Source organism: Punica granatum, chromosome 8 (genome assembly GCF_007655135.1).
Source record: "Punica granatum isolate Tunisia-2019 chromosome 8, ASM765513v2, whole genome shotgun sequence".
NCBI lineage: Eukaryota > Viridiplantae > Streptophyta > Magnoliopsida > Myrtales > Lythraceae > Punica > Punica granatum.
In genome coordinates this window covers 11060626-11084609 of record NC_045134.1, presented here as the reverse complement: position 1 = coordinate 11084609, position 23984 = coordinate 11060626, and the positions used below count along the sequence as shown (strand labels likewise).

Sequence of the window (23984 nt, the reverse complement as noted above, 5' to 3'; positions counted from 1 at the left end):
AAACGAGCAGTGGCTGTCACTTTAAATGCAGTAACTCCTAATTCCGGTCGATCAATCTTAGCTAGCCTCGCGTAAAACTAAAAAAAGAAAAAATGAAACAAAATCGAGCCTGCGTAAATTTAAAAACCAGAAAACCAAAATGGAGAAAAAAGAAGAAAGAATTTGATTTGGATGACAACATGTAAAGATGTACGATAACAGCAGGGATGGATCTTGGATTTGGCTGGAGGGAGGAGATGCTCTGGGGTCGAATATTGATATTGTTATAAAAAAAGTGAAGAACAATACGTAAGATGCCTTAAAAGCATCAAAATTTTAGGGCCCCGACTCCCTCAGCTCTCCTCCCAACCTGTCGGTGGATAATATACTCTTCGTTTTGCAAATTGTCATCATGATATGCTAATTACATACTTAGCTAGAGGATAATTTACTTTTCTATGCCTTGCAGCGGGAATTAGTTTCGTTTATTATATAGATTACGTAGATTCGATAATGACAAAAAATAAAAATAAAAAATCATGATATACAACTTTCTATTTATATATTACTAAAACTTAAGCCTAAAACATATGTTGACAAAAATTAAGCCTAAAATAAGTTTATAAAATAACTAATATAATTGACAATATGATAGCTTTTAGAAAATGTTGTCTGAAACAAGTTTCGAATTTCCTAATTTAGATACATTATATATAGGAATAAAAAATTGATAATTTAAATTAATTTCTTATTCTTCATGGGATAGCTTTGTTTTTCTCGTGGTTGGATTTCTCAAAAATCAATTATAAATAAATTTGAATTTTTATATTGTGCACTGCCTATGGAATCACATACTCCACAGGTTGCTCACAAAATCATGCCACATGTCCATACAACTTAAACGTGAAATTAACACCATTAATTAGTTCTTGGTGGCTTTCTTGTTATTCAATTAAATAAGGAAATCATTCTAATTATCTTCTAAGAATTACTAGCTAAATATTATCCCAGTTCCTACCAGAAAAAAAAAATCTCACATTATTCATTAGCTTGTCATTATAGAGAATTAGATTTAAAAGAATTCCAAAATAATATGAATTTTATTTGGCAATAGATTTGGCCTATATTATAGCGTTTAGTAATGAAATTAAATTAAATTTAGTTTGATTTAAGAGATGAAGACAAAAGTAGTTGAGAAAAGTATGTGAGAGAATTTGAAGAAAAAAGATAAAAAAATAATGATTGTATTGTTGAATTAATGAAAAAGTAAAGTAAACTGAAGTTTAATTTTGTAAACGAACAAATAATGCAAATTTTAAAATATGATCGGTCTTATTGAAATAATGTCGTTATATAATCTGATGTTGTTGAATGGTGAAGGTACATGGATACAGCTTGGTATCTCACATGCTGCTACAAGGTAATCACTTAATTTGGTCAATTAGATAAAGAGAATCGGGCTGAATATTAGTTAACTTCACGTTCAAACTTGTGTTCCTTGCTATCAGCAATGATATTAAAAATTAGCCGCTCATAAGTAAGATACAATGTTCATCCATCCTAGGAAGCTCAATCATATTGTACACCCACATGCGTTACTAGTTTATGTATATATTATGATCTAACTACAGGACTTTTGTCTGTTCTTTTCTTCCGTGTCTTGCAATGGATGACTTAATCTTACAAGTTGACCTGTATATACATAATATTCAAACGGCAAAATATATAAGATTTTTTTTATAAAAAAGAAGTATAAAAATTATAAGTAAATTAATAGTATCTCATTTTGAATGGATTTGTGACCATTTCTAGTTAAAAATCTTTTTTTACTTTAATTTATAAATAAATAAAATAAAATAGTTAATAATATCTATGAGGGTTGATGACCTAAAAAAGCAAAAAATTGGCCTTTTTATTATTTCTAGCACAAATTTTTTTAATTGAAAAAATAACAAATTATGAGTTTCTTATCAAGCATAAAGTGTCGTCACTTTTTTGTCAATTTTAACGGATTTTTCTAAGATGGCACTAACATTGTAGACATGGCACATGGAAATCTACTAAGTGGACCCTTGGGGTATTTAAATATTAAATTTAAAATAAAAATTATGAACTAATAATATTCACAAAAATATTTCATTTAATTTTATAATAAAATAAAAGGGTTTTTTTACCTAAAATAGTCCATGGTTTGTCCGTTTTGTCAAATCTATCATATGCTTTTTTTTTGTCAAATCTATTCCATGGTTTACTTTTTGCATCAAATCTATCCCGGCGTTATCTTTTCCGTCAACATCTAACGGCCGTGTTGACGTGGCATGTGGAGAGATAGTAGGCCACACTTGCTACGTAAGCGCCACGTCAGCACGGCCGTTAGATGTCGACGGAAAAGATAACGCCGAGCTAGATTTAATGCAAAAAGTAAATCATGAGATAGATTTGACAAAAAAAGTATATGATAGATTTGACAAAACGGGCAAACCATGAGCCATTTTAAGTAAATATCCCTTAAAATAAATAAATAATATTAATTCAATGGAAACATGTATATGTATATATATTAATATTATTATTTACATAAGTGTAACATAAAAAAAGTATATAGAAAGTTAACATATTAATGACAAACCACTATATCTAAATATATGTATAAATTTTTGTATAATTTTACAAAATTATCCCCACTATTTTTTACTCTATTGAAGAAAAGTAAAACTGAATGCAATAATAAAGTTATAAAACTGCTCAAATTTTGAACTCATATATCTTCTCACTCTTCCATCAATTCACGTGTGGTCATCTTCCACTCTACTTTTTACTTATTTCTCTTCAACCCCCACTATATCTTTATCTCAACCTAAGTTAATTTTTTTTTTACAAATGGTATAATGTTTTTTATACTACGTGTAGCACTGGTGTAGAATTCAGTGTATGAATAATAAAAGTTTGATAAGTACGATTAAAATATTGGAAATAATTTTTTAAAAAATAAAATTAATGCAATTTAAAAATAATTTATTTCAAGAAAATTTTTCAGTTGATATATTTTTCTGACTTGATCTTTCATTTCAATATAATATCCCAAAGACAAGATAGAGAAATAAATTTAAATTTGTAATAAAGTTTTTCAAAATAATTAATAGAATTATTATTTTCATGAATAGTCTTGCAATGACATCCATAACTCGAAAATTCAGAAAAAATCCGATCCAAATCGATCTAAAAATTTCGAAAATTAAAGACTTTAAGGGTCGAGTTTATGTTGTAAAGAAAGAAAATTGAAATGAAGTTGATCAGACCCGATTTTATCTATTTATAAATTTATTTTATAATTCATATTATATATTATAATTTATACTTGACAAATAAAATAAATAATAAATAATACACTTTAAATCCCACATAAGGAACAAGAGTAAATTTAATTTCAATTCCAAGCTGATAAGTTATATTGATAATTGATATTAGATTTACATTGGAAGCAACTTATCTATTCTTTTTTACACACGTACTGTTAATGAGCAACAATGAAAATGTACCTAGAGTTCGTGAAGGAGGACATTGACAGCATGAAAACTTTAAGCTTGTGCAACATTGTTAGCAGGTGGTGGCGGCAGGCACTACAGTGGCAATGGATAAAATGGCAAATAGAAGAAAACAAAGAGAATAAGAATAGGGTGAAAAGAAAAAAATTATAGATAAGAGAAAATAAAATTAAAGAAAAAAGAAATTAATGATATAATATTTCTTTTCTTTAAAACTCTTCTTTTCTTTCTTTCTTTTTTATTCTCCCAAATGCGTACTTTTATATCCATAGAATCCAACAAGAAAATTGATTGGGACATTTAAAACAAATTACCGATGGCATTATGTCTTAAATTATTTTTTAAATTAATTAATATAAATTTTGAAAAATTGGTCAAAAAATGTAAATTTTTTAATCACAGGTTATATGTCAGAAAACGTCCATCTACAAAATAATTTTTAAAAACTCTTAATATAAATTTTGAAAATCCATCCATACAAATGTAAATAGGAAACATGAGAGAGGAACCTCGAGCATTGAATGGAGAAGTTAATTTATATTTGACGCTCGTTAAAGTGAATAATTATAGAAACAAACATGCTAGGTAGTTTTTATAGTGAAAAATTATGAAATGGTGTCTTGAAATCGAAAGGTCATGCGAAAGAATGGGTTTAAATTGATTTTTGAAACTTGAAAAAATAAAAAGGATTATGGTCGAAGAAAGAGAATATGAATTTTTTTCAACTAGTAGCACAGTCAAAAAAATAAGAATAATTAAAAAATAGAAGTAATAAAAAACCGAAAGAGAAAATAGAACATATACCAATGTAAATCAGAAGGGGAGAGAGAAACTTTGAGTCTCGAATGAAGAAGTTAATTCATATTTGATATGTTCATCAATGTGACTAATTATGAGAAAGAATATACTAGATAGTTTTTATAGTGAAAATGTATGAAAGTGCCTTGAAATCGAAAGTTCATTAGAAAGAATAAGTATAAGTTGGTTTTTGAAACTTTAAAAAATAAAGGATTATGGTCGAAAAAAGAGAATATAGGAAATTTTTTTCCAACGATTAGTAAAGTCAAATAATAAGAATAATTAAAATGAGAAATAATTAAAAACAGAAAGAGAAAATAGAAAAAATACAAACGTAAATAGGAAAGGGGATAGATGAACCGTGAGCGTTGAATGGATAAGTAATTTCATGTTTGATGCGTTCGTCAGAGTGAATAATTATGAGAAATAACATAGTAGGTAGTTTTTATAGTGAATAAGTATGAAATGGTGACTTGAAGTTAAAAGATCATGGGAACGAAAATGTAAAAGTTATTTTTCTATCAAAACGAATGAAAAGATGACATGCTATTGAAAATATGTGATATTTAGTAGCATTCGTATTATTTGGGTAAATGGTAAAATAGTAACATTATTAATTTACCAAGGAACAAAAAGAAAAAAAAAATTGGAGAAACACTTTGGAAAATGTCGTACTTTAAAAGAGATTTACATTATTTAACTTGGCTAAGGCAATATATAATAGGATATGTGAGGCAACGAATGTTAAGAATGAGGGATGAATAGAGAGTTGAAAGTGTGAGAAAAAAATCATACTAACAAAGCACACCAAAAGTGTGGGAGTAAAATGTATGAAAAGAGAGGTGGAAATCTATGAATGACACAGGGTATTTTTTGGAACAAAAATTGAAAAAATAGGAAATTAAACAACTACATGATTCATCGTGATGAGACAAAGAATATATGAACATGTTAGAACAACAGATGTTGAAAACGAACTTATGGTGTAACGAAATTTTTAAACTATAAATCATTATAAAATAATAATATAACAAACATATCTGTGATGAAAGACTAACTCCTTTGAGAGATATGCAAAGTAATAAAGCGTCGAAAATGTACAATGAATAAAAAGAGCCAATTTATATATATAGTGGAAATATTTGACCAAAAGTCATGAACCGAAAATGTATGAGGAAAAGTCACGAAAATATAAGGACATTTCTGAAATATTAAAAATTAGAGAAAATTTTCATACTTTTATATATAGTATAATTATACATGGACTGAAATTGTCTTTCAGAAACAGAAAGGCAGTCCGTCTACATGTGCTTTCATTCAAGCATATATAAAACTGAATTTGCCGATTGATAAATTGCAGTTTCTCATCGATCCTAATTTTCAGGTTACCATAGATTCCCGCGGACTTAGCAGGGCAGCTGTCACAACCGAAGAAGATTGGAACTCAACAACAGTGAGCACGTCAGCTGCACTCTCACCAGCCATATTCCGAGATCTCTTTTCTTTCAAGGGCGAATAAGTATATCACAGAGCAGAGATGATAGCGGATAACAAATACTATAGTATTCAAATTAAAAAGAAATTCAATTGTTATTGTGCTAAAGTATATTATACATTACTATTGTGAGATCCGGTACAATCTGAGTCCTTTTGTTCTACAATTTTCAAAAAAAATTCCTAGCTAGTAATTTTCTTTGATCCTGGAAAGTAATTTCTACCGACATGGTGTGCAATCATTCATTGTGAGATCACCTCTGACCGATATGCATGGTAGACATCGCCGAATCTAATGCTTTGCCGCTCGATAGCCACGGATGCACTTGGCCTGGCGTGGTCTTTTTCCTTGTCAAGGACTCTTGGCTTGGTATTGACCATCTTATGTAGACGATTTATAAGATTGTCAAAATCATCTTCAGTTCTGATGAGACTGAGCCGAACGTAATGATTATCTGCATTGAAAAGGTCGCCCTTCCTTCCAATGATGTTGGCTGATCTAAGAACGTCGGAACAGTTTTCATCTTCCTCCTTCTCGCATTTCAACCAAGCATAAGCTGCCATGGGACAATTACAAACTTGTTAGAACCAATAATATCGTGTTTATCACGTAACATGTCAATATATTCGTAGTACTATATGACTGCTTTAACTTATTATTATGTGAAACAACGAAAGTTGAAGAATCACCTGGAGTCGGTTCCCGCACTCCATGTGTGAAAGTACAATATTGAGCAGGAGTTTGTTGGAGAGAGAAGCGGTCGGAGTGAGCCAACACGTCCCTCAACCTCTCCCATCGGTTCTTCATTATACGATGCGCAAACCCAAACATCTCCTTGCTGCCATCTTCTAGAACTACTTTGAGAATCTTCAGCATCCTAAGTTGGGTGTCCTTCGAAATGCCCACTGTGTTCTCATTCAAGTACTCGGTCATCCTTTCGTACACTTCTTTATCTTTCACCAGTGCCCATCTGTTAGCAAAAAGGCTATTACAAAATGCTCTTGGAATGTGATGAATGACATAGCATATGAAGAATAATTGATAAATGATGAGTTCTTCGTTGCTTTACCCGAATCTGCTACCAGCATGGCCGGTTAGCTTAGAGATTGTGAAGATGCTGAGATCTTCATCAGCTGGGCCTGGAATTGGAGTGAAATTAGGCCAATAGTACGCCCTGTCGTAAATGGTCTTGACATTTGGGCCACTCAAGACAGGCCTTTTGAATTGGCCCTCGGGGTTGCTCGGGGACGTCACGAACTCAATAATGTTAGTTGTCGTGTCGGAACCGTTCATACAAGCAGACGCTTCCCCTTCAAACCTATACCTATTTGATTCGAAATACTCCGTCTGTGTTTGATAGACCTGTCAATAGATATATACATGCATGAGAAATTTGAGATATCCCGTGTTTGCACTAATTTTATATATTGTTTCTCATGTTTCATCATATCACCACTGAACGGGAAACTATGCAAAATAACCAACCTTGTAGTAAGGGGCAGTGGCCACAACCCTAGTAGGGAATATAGAGGGATTGTTGGAGGATAGGGCATGGACGGCAGCATTAAGGAGCTGGGTTGCGCCAGCCCCGCAAATGATGTATTTCCCGTCCGTGATTGCATTTCCCACGACCTCATGGACCTTCCTAATATGCTTCTCCAATTCTTCTGAAATCTGACAGTACTGATCGCTGAAGGAATAAGAGTAGCTCATCCGATGCCATCCGGACACCATAACTGCGCTGCTTGCGGCATGCTTCTTCCAGAACTCCTCCAAGTAGTATGGGTCTCCACTGCAATATATATATTTACCAGTTGAGTTAATCAGTTATTGTGCAAATGTAAAAAAAGCACATGTATATAACATGCGAAGGACATGCTGACATGGAAGTAATTATATAATGCAGTCTAGGGCTTGTCAACGGCGTTAAAGTCTTTGGGAAATGACTAAAAAAAGAAAAAAGATCCTAGGGATAAAAAATGCTCTTCATCTGAGCCTCAGTTATGGGTTTGTTACACAATCAGATTGGTTCACTTACTCATTTGCATCAGCAGGACAGTCCGGCGAGAAATTGGAGCAGTCGGGTCCACTGTAGCACAGGTTGCACTCGCAGACGGGCTTCCCATCGATGATGATGCCGTCCAGGTAAGCTCTTCCATGGCCAGAACAGTCCATGGAGGCTGCAAGTTCTGCCTCTTGAGCCGCACTTCGGCTCCAACTTTGGTCCTTATTCTGATTATTCCCAACATCGCTTGAAAACAGTTTAATGCAGAGTAACAAGTTGAGAATAATAGAAGAGGATGCAACGAACAGTAGAATGTATTTTAAGGCGTTCGACATTTCTGAGGAAACAAAAGAGAACGTCCCTTTATCTCTCTTCGATCTTTTTCTCTTTGTGTATGCCTCTCACTGTCTGTGTGTGTGCGCTTGTTTGAGATATATATAGAGAAGTAGAGAGTAACAATGAATTCAGAAATCGGCAGCTTGGAAACCTACCTGCCACTTGACTCGGAACTTAGAAAGCAGCTTCGCTTGGGAAACCTGGGACTGGTCATTCGCGCAGTTAATTTTTTATTATGGGACACGTTTATACGCGGAACACGTTTTTAATTTGCCCCAGTTGAGAATATTATAAATAAGATACTTAAACATTGCACGTAACTAGATAGAATATATACACATGACGGTTAGTGGGGATGAGATTAAAATTAGGGGAGTAGATAATTCCATATTCTCATGAGCTGCTCTTCTGAAATATATTAGTTGATTGGCCCTATTTGTAGGATCTAATAAATATACGATGCGCATACTAAAACATATATATGACGCACACGTCTTGCTCTCTTTCTTACGTCTGCACCTGGGTGCATGAATTTTTTTTCTTTTTTTCTTTTGTCTTTTCCTGCCTCGAGCTCTTCTAGCCCGATGCGCTCCTGCCTCGAGGTCCTCTAGCCCGCTGCGCCCCGCCCCTGCTGCTCTTTCTTGGGGCAGCTCCTCCCCTTTGTCCCCTGCTGAGCTCCCTTGGCTGGCCCGAGCCCTCTGTCTTCCGTCTCCCGAGCTCTCCCTCTTCGATCTGCAGCTGCCCTTCCTCCGAGGTTTGGTGATAGCAGCTCGGGTACACATAAATACATGCATCTGTAAACTAAAATACAGAGGGATTACCGACGGTTTACCACCCGTGCTTTTAGATTAACGCATATTTTGCTACGTGATTGATTTTGTTTTTTAAACTACTATTCCATTATGTAATCTGATGACGTTGAATCTGATGACGTTGAACGGCAAAGGTGCATTGATAATTGGTATTTTGGATAAGGCAATTACTTAATTTGGTCAATTAGAGACAATGAAAAGCAGGCTTAGTAGTTATAATCTTCATGGTCATACTTGTGGCCCCCCTGCCATATGCAATGAAATTAAAGTTAGCCGCTCATACATAAGATATATATAATGTTCATCCTAATTAAGAAACTCAATATATGTAATGTAATTTAATATATATATATATATGTATGTATGTATGTATGTATGTATGTATACACACATATAATATATATCACATGTGCCTTGTATATTATAATCGAACTACAGGGACTTAGGTGGTATTTGATAAATTAAGTGCTTAAAATGTAGTATTTAATTAGTTAAGAGAAGAAATGTATAGGAATGATGGATGAATGAATAAGGATGAGAGAAATTTTGTGAGGGATAAAGAGCACCAATAAGTGAAAATGACTTATTTTATTAATTCAAAATTTTTTACTTATTTCATTAAGTGGTTTTTTTGCTTGATGATTAGTACTTTAGACCTTCATCTCTCATCTTTTCCTTTTTCTTACATTTATTTTCTCTTATAGTACCAAGTATGGATTAAGAAAATGATATTATACTTAGAAAACATATTACATTTTCTTAAATATTAAATCTAATAAAAATTGTAATAAATGACTTCCCTATATTTTGTTAAAAAAGTGCAAATCATCTATCATCATAAATTCTTCTTAAAAAATGTTCAATATTAAAATATGATTGTTGCATATCAGTAGATTTTTATTTTAATTGCTAATTATGTTGAAAGTTTTTTATACATATAAGTTATTTTAAGTAATTGTGTATTTTTTCTAAATAAATTTTGAGGTTACATTTTTAAAATCAAGAATGTGCTTATATAATAAAATTATTAATTATTTAATGATCTATATGCATTTATTAATTTATATTTATAATTTTTTATTTAAACATTTACTTTTATGACCTTATACTATATATAAAATTACATTTCCAACCATATTAATTATGGGGATAAAACTTTATATATATATATATGTATATATATACATTTACAATTGTTTATTTAGATATTTACTTTTATAACCTTATACTATATATAAAATTACATTTCTAACTCAATTTATTATGGGGATACAACTTTATATCTATATATATATATATATATATATATAGATAGATTTCCTGATCATCAAACTCCCATTAACCAAATCCATGGACCGGAACTAGATCCTACTAAAAGGTGAAGACAAAGTCATATTGGAGTCAAACCTTAGTTCAAGTAATTATAGAAGGTAATGGATAGAAAAATGTATGAGAGTGAAATTATCCTTTCAAAACACCCCGCACCACACACACACACACACACACACAAAGAAGAGGTATGAGAAGTAGCATATACCTTCATTATCTAGATAACAACTTTTGATTAATAATTAGCATGAACGGTGAAATAGAATATATCACTGAAATTATCATTGATGTTTCCAAAAGTTGTATTTGTGAGAAAACATCCAACTTTATATTTTAGGATTTTATTGTGCCATTTATTTTAGTATTTTACAAGATTTTTTTTAATTTTGAATATAAAATATTATTTTCTAAAATGATATTTGAATGATTTTATAATTGATGCATATTTTAGGTGATGTTATTGCCGTGTTGTCAAATGCATATGTGATGTAATTGACACATGGTCTAATCAGGATAAATTGCATTAAAAAATCGTAAACTTTACATAAAATTTCAAATCTATCACGAATTTCAACTTTTAGCACCATAAATCATCAATAATTAAATTTCACATCTATCATTAGTTCATTTTTTTTGTTCACTTTGTTGCTTGCCACATAGAAACCATTTGCCATGTACATTGTCACGTCTGCAAAAATGGATAGATGGTAGATGTGAAACTTAAGTAATAGTTGATAATTTTTTTATATTAAAAGTTGAAATTCGTAATAAATTTGAAATTTCATGTAAAATTCAAGGTTTTTAATGCAATATACCCAATATAATATATGGTCTCACCGCGTTATACGAGGTATTCCATTCAATAATTTCTCAGAAACTTCCTTGTTCCCACGAGTAATTATTAAAAAAAAATAAAAAAGAAAAAGAGAAAGGACGCACCTCCACCATCTATGTTTTTCTATGTAGGACTTAGGTATTAGATTAATCTGCAGTGGGTTCATGAAACAGTCTTGCCCGAGTCATATTAAAATCCTCATTGACAATAAGTTACGTTGCGTTTCGTAATCGAATAGAGTTTGATTTAATTTGATTTAGTTTGATTTCATGGGATAAAAATAAAAGTAATTAAGAAAATTTATTACTAAAATTGAATAAGAAGATAAAAAAGTAATAATTGTCTTATTGAATTGAGGGAAAAAAGTAATGAATAGTTGAACAATTTAATATGAAAAAATTAATTATAATAATATATAAGAAAAAGCATGTGAAAATTTATTATTAAATGGAAGAAAAAAAAGAGTAATGATTGTATTGTTGAATCGATGGAAAAATTTAACTCCGTTTGGATCGACGTGAGCTGATGAGCTGTGATGAGGGGAGCATATATTAATATAGACTCAGTCAAATGCAAAAGTTCAAAAACTGTTCTTTCGGTGTGTAAATCGTATATAACTCATATTTTCAACGAGATTGGCCTTTTTATTGCCTAAAATTTCGTAATATATATAATCTGATGACGTTGAATGGCGAAGGTACATGGATACTTGGGGTCACGCATGTTGATATGCATGGTAATTACTTAATTAGGTCAATTGGCGATAAAGAGAAATGGGCTGATTAGTTAATTCATGTTCATGCCTACCTGTTGTCCAATGCCTGCGGTTTAGATATTGTAATCCAACTACATGACTTTTGTCTTTTCTTCTCTTTCTTTCCTCGTAAAGGATAACCTTAATCTTTACGAGTTGCCCTAATATGGACTGAAATGCTCTTTATTAGGATCAGAGCTGCAGGAGAAGTCCTTCGCAAGGGCAGTAAGGGCTGAAATTTGGGATTTGGCAATAGTCCGGTGGCTGAATTAATGTTTGGGTTCTTCCCCAAGGTCTCTTAATCTTACCTTATTATTGTGGCTCGAAACTGGGCTGTTCAATCTTACCTTATTATTTTGACTGAGGTTTTGTTTGGGAGTACTATTATAACTATAGACGCAAAAAAAAAGAAGAAGAAGGGATTTTTTGAAAGTAATTATTGATTTTTATAATATAGCTTAACTATTTTTGAAGTTAGAAATGACCTATAATAAAGGACGATTTTGATTCATTGTTTGGTCTGAAAGGGAGAGTTTTCACACTCAACCTTTGGCCTTCTTGTTACTTATATATAACCAGCTGGAAAATTATAATTAAATTTTCCATGTTACCTTAATATTCCTGTGTAAAGAATACTCTCGGATCAAACACCTCCTTATCGGGAGACTGACTACTCGAGCATGTTGATATTGCCCTCGCACAAAATTACGGATTCACATTTTGTACTTTCCTGATCATATTCATTATATTTGAGCGCTATCAGAAGCTGTTAGTGTGAACGTCTCCACAATTAAAGCTGCAGACATCACAATATTCAAACGAGGCAGATAAAGGAATATTTTGAAACAGCTAATGTTATTATTCCGAGAATCATGTATAAGAATCTGATCGTAATGTAACCTAGGTTTTTTTCCTCCCTTCTTTTATATGATTGTTGAATTTTATTCAATAATATAACCCAACATGCATATTAATTACTTATGTATTATGTGCTATCTTATCCGTTGACCTCACGAAGTAATCTACTAAAATTTTAAATAATGACCTTTATTGCAATTTCGTTAGAGTATACGACCAATAATGTGCATATATCAAAAGGTAATTTCTAATTTTATGTCGGCAAAATTAGAAATTACAATGACTCGGGCATTTACATACAATTTACTCTTGAGATGTTATAGTCCTCAAATCGTACGTTAAAAGATCGATATTCTGAAATCACGTTATTCAGATAGAGAAATAGACATAATAGTTGCAACATATTGACTTGTAAGACTTGTAAACCTGTGCTCTCGTTTCCGCAATGGATTCTGGTGCGCTTTCGATTCGTTATCGTCTTGACGATTCAACATGTGTGATAGTAGGATTTCAGGATCTCAATTTCTAACAAGGATATAAGCATTAACTTCCAATCACATAGCAGGGCACTCATCCCTTTGGAGACCACCTGTGATCGATGCCATGGTAGCATCACCCAATGCAATGATCCCCCGATCCAAACACATAGATGCGTTAGGTCCGGCGTTGATATTTCCATTCCATGGGAGTTTTGGCTTGGCGCTGACCAATTTCGTAAATGATTTAAAAGACTATTAAAATCATCTTCTAGTCCGATGAGGCTGAGTCGAACGTAACGATTATCGGCATTGAAGATATCGCCCTTTCGTCCAATGATGTTGCCTGATCTAAGCACCTCATAACAGTTTTCATCCTCCTCCTTCTCGCATTTCAACCAAGCAAAAGCTGCAACCAGTTGAAACTTGTTATTAGAAACTATAACATTTGAGATCGGTTCACCAAAGAGAAATTCATCAGTTTCCGGCTGGTTTCATGCACTTTATTTTATCAAGTGCATTAACACACTCATACAATTGGACCAAAATGATCAGATAGAGAAGAAAAAGAATCACCTGGAGTATATTCCCGCTCTTTGTGAAAGAATGTACAATAAGAGGCCGAAGTATTCTGGAGAGAGAACCGATCCGTCTGAGCCAACACGTTCCTCAGCTTGTACCATCGGTTCTTCATTATCCCGTGCGCGAACTCAAACATCCCTTTGCCTCTATCTTCAAGAACCACTTTGAATATCTTCAACATCCTGAGTTGAGTGTCCTTCGAAACGCCTATTGTGTTGTCGGCCACGTATTTGGTCATCTTATCGTACACTTTTTTATCTCTTACTAGTGCCCATCTGTTAGCAAAATGCTTTTCGAATCACTAAAGTGCTTTTCTTAATAGTAGCAACATATTAAGAATATGTAGACTTCATGATTGATCTATTATCTATATCTATTACAACTATAAATCTATGGAGTTTAATAGACTGTTATCTTGATTTTTCATAATTCCATTTAAACCTTTTTCATCAACACACACCCCTCCAATTCATCCATGTGCATACTAGAATGCTAAAGAGTGTATATTTTCACACACAGAGACACGCTCTTTCACTTCATCTAATCATCATCATCATTATTACTATTGTTATTATTAGGGAAAAGTACAAAAAAACTCCCTTGTAGTTTGGGATCGGAACAAATTGCACCATGTATTTTTGTTATGGACAATTAACTCACATGTGGTATACTCCGTTAGCCATAGGGGGTTACAACGTTAGTTTTTTTTTCATTTTTAGTCCTCAATCTTTAATATTTTAATCATTTTGGTTGTAAATCTTTTTTATCATTTCTATCCTCAACTTTTCATTTTTTTCATTTTAGTCCTAGAAAAAAAATCGAAAGGGACGGAAGGTACCGATGACCTCGGTGGAGGGGTCGGGGTCACCGATTGGTGGCCCCAACCCTCGAATCGATCGAGGACTCCAAGTTGGAGTTCCTGATCGATTTGCGGGCTGGGGCCGCCAATCGATGACCCCAGCCCCTTCACAGAGGCCGCCTGTACCCACGGAGGTCGCCAGCGACCTCAATGGGGGGGGGGGGGGGGGGGTCACAGTCGCCGATTGGCGACCCCAGCCCGTGAATCAATCGGGAACTTCGACTCGGAGTCCCTAGTCGATTTGGGGGTTGGGGCTGCCAATTGCCGACCCTAACCCCTCCACTGAGGTCGCTGGTACCTACGAAGGACGTCGGTAACCTCGGTGGAGGGATCGGGGCCGCCGATTTGGCAGCCCCGACCCCTCCTTCACTTTCAATTTTCTTTTTAGGATTAAAATGAAAAAAAAATAGAAAGTTGAGGATAGAAATGATAAAAAAAAATTTATAACCAAGATGATTAAAAGGTTAAAGATTGAGGACTAGAAATGACAAAAAATTAACATCGTAATTCTCTATGGCTAACTGAGTACATCACACGGGAGCTTGTTCCTAACAAAAGCACACGGTACAATTTGTCTCGACTCTAAATCACAATGAGGGTTTTGTAATTTTCCTTTCTATTATATACCAAAAATTCACTACATTTTGCAAAAAAAAAATCTATTAATTAATGCAACATTTAAAGTTAAAATTGTAGCAATAAATTCATACAATAAGTAAATAAGAAACTAGAATTTAGAATAATTACTACTTGAAAACAATTAATTAAGCATATATATACAAATTATTACATCTTGCTGATTACATAAATTTATGTGCATATGAAAATAAAATCTGATATTTAAAAACAAGAATTTCAAATAACGCACTTTTTTTTTCTTTTCGGTTACGGGAGAGGCTCATTAGTAATAATAGCACACTAATTTTAAAAGATGGGCAAAACCACATTTTCAGGTTAAAGTGAATAGCACATGCATTAGAATACTAATATATTTGAATGGACGAGTCGAATTTTGGTTTTAATGCCATAATGAAAGGGTTACATGTGCTATCAAACATTAGATTTCAACCTATTTGGCTGATATATTCCATATTTAATTGTACTTCTCGCCTAATATGCTTACATTCATGTAAAAGTTGCAATTGATCCAACAAATTAACTATGATTGCATGCTTGTGAAAAAATGATGTGGTAGTTCTGAGATGTATCATTTACCCGAATCTGCTACCAGCATGGCCAGTTAGCTTGGAGATTGAGAAGATGCTGAGTTCCTCATTGGCTGGGCCAACAATTGGAGTGAAATTGGGCCAATAGTAGGCCCTGTCATGAATGGTCTTTACATTTGGGCCAGTCAAGACCTGCCTTTTGAGTTGCCCATTGGGGTTGTTTGGGGACGTCACGAACTCGATAATGTCCCTTGTCGTGTCGGAACTGTTCACCCAAATGGATGCTTCTCCTTCGAACTTGAACCTCTTGGATTCAAAATACTCGGTTTGGGTTCGATAAGCCTGACACCCAAAATCACGCCAAGATTAACTGGCGGTATTAAATCGTTCGTGAAGTGAAAGAAGGATCTCATCTTACTTTTTCTTTTAAGTAGACGAATATTGTTGGTCCACTTCAAAAATTCCGAGGGCGAGTAAGAAACCTTCCGTGTGCCGTTCATGCCAGCTCTTTTTTATTTTATTGATATAAGTAATTCAAAATATTATGAATTTATTTTTACATTTCCCTCTCCTTTGTAATCTTGTCATAAGTTATGTACTTGTGTGTATATATATATTTTTTTCAAGAACAATACGTCCCAGTTCTTTTCTTTATGATACGATAAACGAACAACGGTGAAAGTAAATTCCGATTTAATATCAGTTCTTTGTTTGAGTTTAAACCACATTGACTTTTAATAAGTTTTAATTCGTCACTTCATATGATATTATAGTAATTTATACTCCAAGATTAAATTAATTTCGGAAGAAAAATATGTCACCCTTTGCAATTGCAACGGAAAACGTTAATTTATGTCTGACATTGATATTTATTATATTTTGATATCATTTGATTTTGAATAGGATTATATATATCCAAAGCCATGTTCATATAACAAAATTTAAGGCTTTTCAAAAGAATAAAATATGTAAAAGAATAATATAATTTTAAATTATCTTCCAATAAGTAGAGTTTCTGCAGCTCTTAAACGTTTAAGCCAAAAGCACAGATTATCACGTTATAGAACTCGTGGAATCCACACTTGTACGTGCACGGATGGAAATAGGACTTGGACTTAGGGGGCGAGATCCTAACGGGACGAATAGTAAAATAGTGTTTTCAAGTTGGTGGGGCGAATATAAAAAAAAATTTCATCAAATTTTAAAGAATTATATGTAAATTTCCTTATAGTTCGTGAAAACTTTAGGGGGACAAGTGCCACCCCTGACCTCCCATCGATCCATCCCTATCTAGGTCGGGCCATCTTAATATGCTATTCCAACATCATCAGTATGTGTATTATTCCATGAAGCTTGCCCGTGGCATCATATGATGAAAGACGATGTTATCGGCATGAAATCATATTGGCCAACAACTGGAAAGAAAAAATCAACTGACTTTGTAGTAGGGAGCAGAAGCCACAACCCTAGCAGGGAACGAGGGATTGTCTGGGGATAGGGCTTGAACGGCGGCATTTAGGAGCTGGGTTGCGCCAACCCCGAAAACTATGTATCTCCCATCTGTTACCGCATTTCCGACAACCTCATGGAGCTTCCTGATGAGCTTCTCCAGCTCGTACGATATGTATTCATGCCGATCACCAAAGGTATAAGAGTAGCTTAACCTGTGCCATCCGGATATGAGGATTGCGCTCCTTGCAGCATGCTCCTTTCAAAACTCCATGAAATACGGGTCCCCACTGTGAAATGTATAACAATTAAGGATATATAAGGTTATCAAAGAAATATAGAAAAATCCTAGGGGTGCGACGCCAGACAACTCTCTCTGTAAAGAAATAGTCCGTAACTTTGGGGAAAGGGGTGCCTCCTCACTAAGGGGGTCGAAGTGACTTGGCCCGATCGACTTTGTTCGAATCCTACTCTGGAATATTTTATTCGTCCCGAATCAAATAACGTTTGCTTTAAGTCTACGATAACTGATCATTGGTTCCCTATGTCTTTGTTTGCACCATAATATTAAACATGTAAGGATGGGAGCTAGCCTGGAATCCAATTCATTAATAATCTGTAATAGCTTGTTTGGATTGTTGTAATGGGGATTACAAAGGGATGAAGACATCCCATATTTGGCTAAATTGAAAGGTTATGGAATAACTCACCATAACCCCCAAAGACCCTTTTTCTATTTTGGATGAATTCCTAAAGACGCATATTTTCATTACACCAAAAGATTCATTTTGTTTTTCATTCTTACCGATATAGGGTTATGAAGGAATAAAATGTAAAAAGCCGTCTTTACCCCTCTTTTATTCACCATGCTCACCCTTATGCAATGTAATCTTCAAGAAGGATGGATAGAGGTAGCCGCTAGGGGGCATGCAGTTATCTCCCTAAAATTTTTCACATTTTAAGAAAATTTATTTATAAATTTTTTAATTTTAATGAAGTTTCTTATACTTGCCTCCTAATTTGAAAAAAAGAAAATATCTTACTATTTGCCACCTTAATGATCCCATCCCCTTAATCCAAATTCTCGCTCCGTCCCTAAAAAGCCTATCCACTTCTTTGTCAGCTCCTTACCCAGTCGGCTAATCGATGGTTGTTGCTGAGGTCAAATTTTCGTGATCTATGGGTGGAAAGAAGGTTTTTAAACGGTTGAAGGAATTGAATGTGAAAGTTTACCGTTGATCGAATATTATAATTGCCACTTAGAAAGCTTACCAAATGGAAGAGGTATAATAACAATGAAAGGGGTATAAAACTAAATCAATATTTTTATAATTTTCCATTCCATCCATTCCAAATGCTATCCAATTGGAGTCTCAATCGTGCGCTCAAATATTCAGCCATGTGGGTTTTCTTTATGAGATTCAAACATCAACCGCGTGGATGGCTGCTGATAGCAAGGTCTCCACCCTGCCAGCAGCATCCTTGAGCAGGCATGCATAGAATTCTTATGCGCCATTTGGATTTTTTTTTTATCTAGATATATTCTTTAAGTTTCTAAAATATTCTTATTTATCTTTATCTTATAAAAGATTTCTAAAATAATTTTTATTCAAAAACTATTTTGACATAAAATTTAATAGGATAACATTTTTGAACATATATATTTAGGATGAAAGTGGAAAAAGCACCAATAAAAGTGCTGGCTGAGTGGTAAGCAGCTCACCCCCGTAAGGAGGAGAACACAAGTTCGAATCCCGGGAAACGCACTTGTTGAGAGGGAGAATAACCTTTAATACTCGATCTCCCGACTGGATTAGTCAGACCCCATTGGGGTTCTGAATATCAGAGTACACACCGAAAGTGGAAAAAACTATTATTATTATTAGTAGTAGTAGTAGTAATAATAATGTTATCAAAACACATGAGTTTCCTTTCTTGGTCATGAGCTGCAAAATAACATGGACCTCACTCTAGATCGGTTCAGCACAAAACTAGATTAGTCATGATTCATTCGACTTTCAAATAAAAAATTATACAAACTAAAAAAGCCATCATCATCATGCCCTCCTGTATTTTCTATTTTTATATAGGATGGTTTTTCAATATAGGGAGAGAGACCATCCGAATCAAGTTGTAAACAAGATAATTTAATTAAAAAAAATTGAAAATCATACTTAAATTTTCCTGTGATGGTTGCGTACTTAGCGCATGCATGGTGGATAAGAGAAACAAAAAGAAGAAAAAAGAAAATGAGGAGGTGGGTTAATTGCGACCCCTAGCTTTCTCCAGATTCATAACATTTAGTTTACTCAAAGAAAATGGAAATGACCATTTCAGGTGATTTGACGCCTATTTCGAGGTTGAGTCATGCAAATGGAGAAAATCAACAATTATGTGTTTTTCTCTCTAGCGGATCGATCCAAGCTCAAAACTGAATTGGTCATGGACATATTGGACTTTTAGATACGATGTGGTACGCACTGAAAAAAGAAAATGGAAGTGAAGAGGGAGACCATGCGTCCTTGACAGGCACAAAGTTGTGTAGAACAAATGCATGTAGATTAACTAAGATCAGGAAGAACAACTTTTATAAGTTGTATAAAATACTAAGTCAGTTCAAATCTGAAAGTTATGCACTCCTAATGAAAATCATAACCCTCTATAGTATTATTCATTGCGTGGAAGCACATTACTTACTCGTTTGCATCGGCAGGACAGTCGAGAGAGAAATGAGAGCAGTCGGGCCCACTGTAACACGGATTGCATTGGCAGATGGGCTTCCCGTTGGCCGGAGCAGTCCATGGAGGAAGCAAGCTCGGCCTCTTCCTTTGCTTTTCTGCTCCAAGTTAAGCCATCACTCTTATCCCCGCCACGGCTCCCAAACAGTTTCATGCAAAGTACAATGTTGAGGATCACAGATGAGGATGCTATGAACAAAACGTAATTTGAGTTATCCTTGGTTTTTGACATTTTTTGAGGTACACAAGATCGCCTCTCTCTCTCTCTCCCCCCCTGTATCTTGAGAGGCTATTTATATTTATTTATACAACATAAGAAATCTAGTAAATTATCTTGGATTCGTGCCATCCCCCATCTGTCCCCTTTCAAATTGTTCTTTAGCCAACATGGTTTGGTTCAAGCGGTTCAGCATTTATTCTGCTTAAATAAGGTTTTGGGTTCGAGTTATTATATGTAAATGCAAAAAATCCACGCTATGAGCGTTTTACCTCTTAGTGGGCTAACTCGGCTCGACTGGATTATTCAGGGCCCCAATTGGGCTTTCAGATGCCAAAGTTAATACAGAAAAAAAAATTATTCTTTATAACATTGTCTTTAATTATAATTACAACATGTATGTACAAGGACGGAGAAAGGATTTAAATCAAGGGGATGGGCTCTTTAGGGAACGTATAAAGTTTTCAATACATTGGAGGTAAATATACCTAATTTCATAAAAGATTGAAGATAATAAGTAAATTTTTATTAAGCATCAAGATTTTATGGGGGAGGAGACTGTCCCTCTCGACTACCATCATTCTATCCACGTTTATGTCACGTACACTTTATTTGAATTGCGGGCCGGGCGAATGAATTAATGGAAGAGATGAGTTATGAAATTGATAGGAAAAGGGATGATAATTAAGGAGGTATAAAAAGTCCTATTACTTAAAATCAAAACGTAGACCCCTTCAGTTTCAAAGCGAGAAAAAATTTCATTATTGTAATAAATCTCCTAATCTGTGTTGTGTCCCCACCCTCCAGCATTATTGGCAATTAAATGGCCAAAAATTCCTACCTATGAAGCACATATCCAATAAAAATATTTATTAGTTGAATAATTAACGATGTAGAAAGAAATTCGTAAATGTGAAATAAAGATATGTACTAATTCTCTGAGATAATGTACTAGAGATAATGGAGGAATTTTTTTGGGGGAAATACTAAATAGAGTGGTGGGGTTTAAATTTTTTTTTTATTTTTCAATATTTTTCTTGAAAATAGGAGACATTTTTAGCATTTAGTGTGTATAATAAAATATAACTTTAATAAATAGAAATGGTGGTTACGAAATGAAGTTTTATCGTAATAGTATCGAGTCTTGTAAATGAAAAAAATTCATGATGAGAAAATATTATCTTTTGATGAACCGACTCTACTCGAATTAGATTGGCCGGGACTCTTTGGGCTTTCAAATAATAAGGTGCACAAAAAGAGAGAGGAAAATAGAGACCACGCTACTTCAGTTAAGTATGTTAATGTTCTGGAATCGACTCCTACCTTTTCAATTGTCACCTCATACTAATACTCTTGTGGATAATCCCTTACGAAATGAATATTATAACTGCTCCCAGAGGTTGTCATTATATTCAAAAGGTAGTTATAACTTAACATTATATTTGTTATAGAAAAGTTATGTTCAACATACTTTATGTAATCATGAGGAATTGATTTGTCCAAGCTGCAAGCCATATGATGCTGAGGATTAACTATTTTTAGTCAAAATTCTAGGAGCAATAGCTTTACTGCAAAGTAGACATTCATATAATGCATATTTCACTATTTTCCTATTCAAAAATAAATTATCAAAATACTTTTTCTATTAATACTTGGTATGGACACTCAACATCAGCTTACTTCCAACTAGCACATGACTGGCTCCCAGACAAGCTTACTCCAATTAATGATGGAAAATAATGATGGACAGTAATAACCAAATTAATGATGGAAAATAATATTATAAGTAAAAGAAATTGTTTCTTAAGATTGAGACACAAAAAAATAAAAAAAGAAGTTATCAATCAACGTGAGTTGATTCAAGCGGTTCACCTTATTCCGCTTAAGCAAGATCTTGGGTTCGAGTCCTTGTGAATACAAAAAATTCACACTGGTAGAGTTTTACTCTTGAATGGGCTTACCCGGCTCGACTGAATTAGTAGGGATCCAATTGGGTTTTTGAATATCAAGATTTACACAGAAAAAATAGAGGTTACCATCCCAACAAAATATAAAAGAACGTGATGAAAAGGCTTTTGCAAAACTTATAAAATGGGGAAAAAAGTGGTTGGACCCATGTCAATCCCATGAGCTCGGACTCATAGAATGGTGAACTAATTATCTTATATACTCAATATCTTGTTTCTGATTTTTCTAATATAAGAACAACTTTAGCTACCACTCGCCCTCATGTAGCATTACGTGGATTTGGTACTTTCACACACATTTTATATGGATTTGAACAGACGCCCTTTACAACTAACTGGGAGTCATACTTCCACTTCCATGTTTGAATTTATAATTATGAAGTTGGTTTCTTCGTCCACACTAGGGCAAGAAGAAGTGGCTTATTAACTAGCTATGAGGAGGCTTGCTCTTCCACACTCGAAATAATAGACTTTGAGTTTTAAGAGACTGGACAACACACGTGCAATTCGGTTACCTTCAACAAATAAACACTGGACCTATTGTATTGTGAGCCCACACGGTTGTGTAACGCACTATGGTACTATGTAAGATTTTTTGTAAATATAAGAGAAGCCAAAAGTGCGCCTCGTGTTAGTGTCCCTCCTTGCCCGAGTGCAAAAGCCCAACTCGTGATCAATTGTTGAGGGTGGATGTTTAAAGGCATATGACACGTAATGGCAAATGAGGAAAGACTATATGTTGTCGCTTGAAGATGGGCGTTGGGAGTAAAAATCCCACATGAAAAGTTATGAAAATTCTAATGGGTTTATGAGAGATTGAGTACCACAATTTATTAGTTTAAAATTTTGAATTGGAGATATGCACAATCTATTATAGGCCCAATTGAAATTTTACATTTTTAAGTCTTACACTTGCCATCATGTATGGCCTTGAATATTCGTGAAGGTCATCACGTGAAATTAATTAAACATGAGGTATACGCTTGCACAACTTACTGAACTTGCACTCAAGCACCATATAAAATTTTACTAGACTTACCAGCAATTGAGTCCATTCCAAAAACTTATTCTTAACTTTTAGGCAGTCGCCCCCAACCCTGTTATATACGCAACTTCTCTGGCTAGCGTGGGATTTATATCCCTTTGACTCTCAAAACCCGTTCTGACACGGCAAATATGGTTTTTCATATTTACACTTGCTTACACATATAACGTGCTCTTAAATAATTACTCAACCACTGACCCAAAGAAATAGAAGGACATCCGGAAGCATCAATTAGGTTAAGGGAATCTACTTAGTGAAATGTCCATAGAAATGGCAATTCTAATTTCTGGCGTTATTATAGCCGTGCACAGGATTGCAATTGCAATTCTATAGTAAGAAAAATATGATCCAAAATAGCAACATTAGCCAAAACCTGCCGCGTACGTTTTGCTTTCCATTGTCAGATTGAAATAAGCATAAAGAAAAACAGATGGCAACATAGCTTGAAATTGATATAATTACAACCAACCTCGATTATAGATCATGTAGTTATCTTTAACCTTCAATTTAAACAAAACTATACTGTTTACGGAAAAAAACTATACTGTTTACGGAAAAAAACAAACTGATATAATTACAACCACCTTCCATTATAGATCATGTAGTTATCATCTCAACAAGATATAATTCTCTCCCCCCTTTATAATAGCTTTTTTGGGGTTTGACGAGACATATATAGATACATATCATTTTCTTGACTATCCCATTTGATAACCAATGGAAGTAAGGATGCGATTTC

General features: G+C 34.0%; 1 protein-coding gene and 1 pseudogene across 1 annotated transcript; both read right to left on the bottom strand.

Moving 5' to 3' along the window:
• Positions 1-5879: 5879 nt before the first annotated feature.
• On the bottom strand, positions 5880-8203 carry LOC116189046 (tryptophan aminotransferase-related protein 3-like). The gene is made up of 5 exons (XM_031518540.1): positions 7856-8203; positions 7303-7609; positions 6887-7179; positions 6507-6787; positions 5880-6373 (listed from the first exon to the last, which is right to left on the bottom strand). The coding sequence occupies exons 1-5, from the start codon at positions 8155-8157 to the stop codon at positions 6060-6062; spliced, it is 1497 nt and encodes a 498-aa protein (XP_031374400.1). The 5' UTR covers positions 8158-8203; the 3' UTR covers positions 5880-6059.
• Positions 8204-13020: 4817 nt separating this feature from the next.
• On the bottom strand, positions 13021-20317 carry LOC116189601 (annotated as a pseudogene).
• Between the last annotated feature and the right edge of the window lie 3667 nt (positions 20318-23984).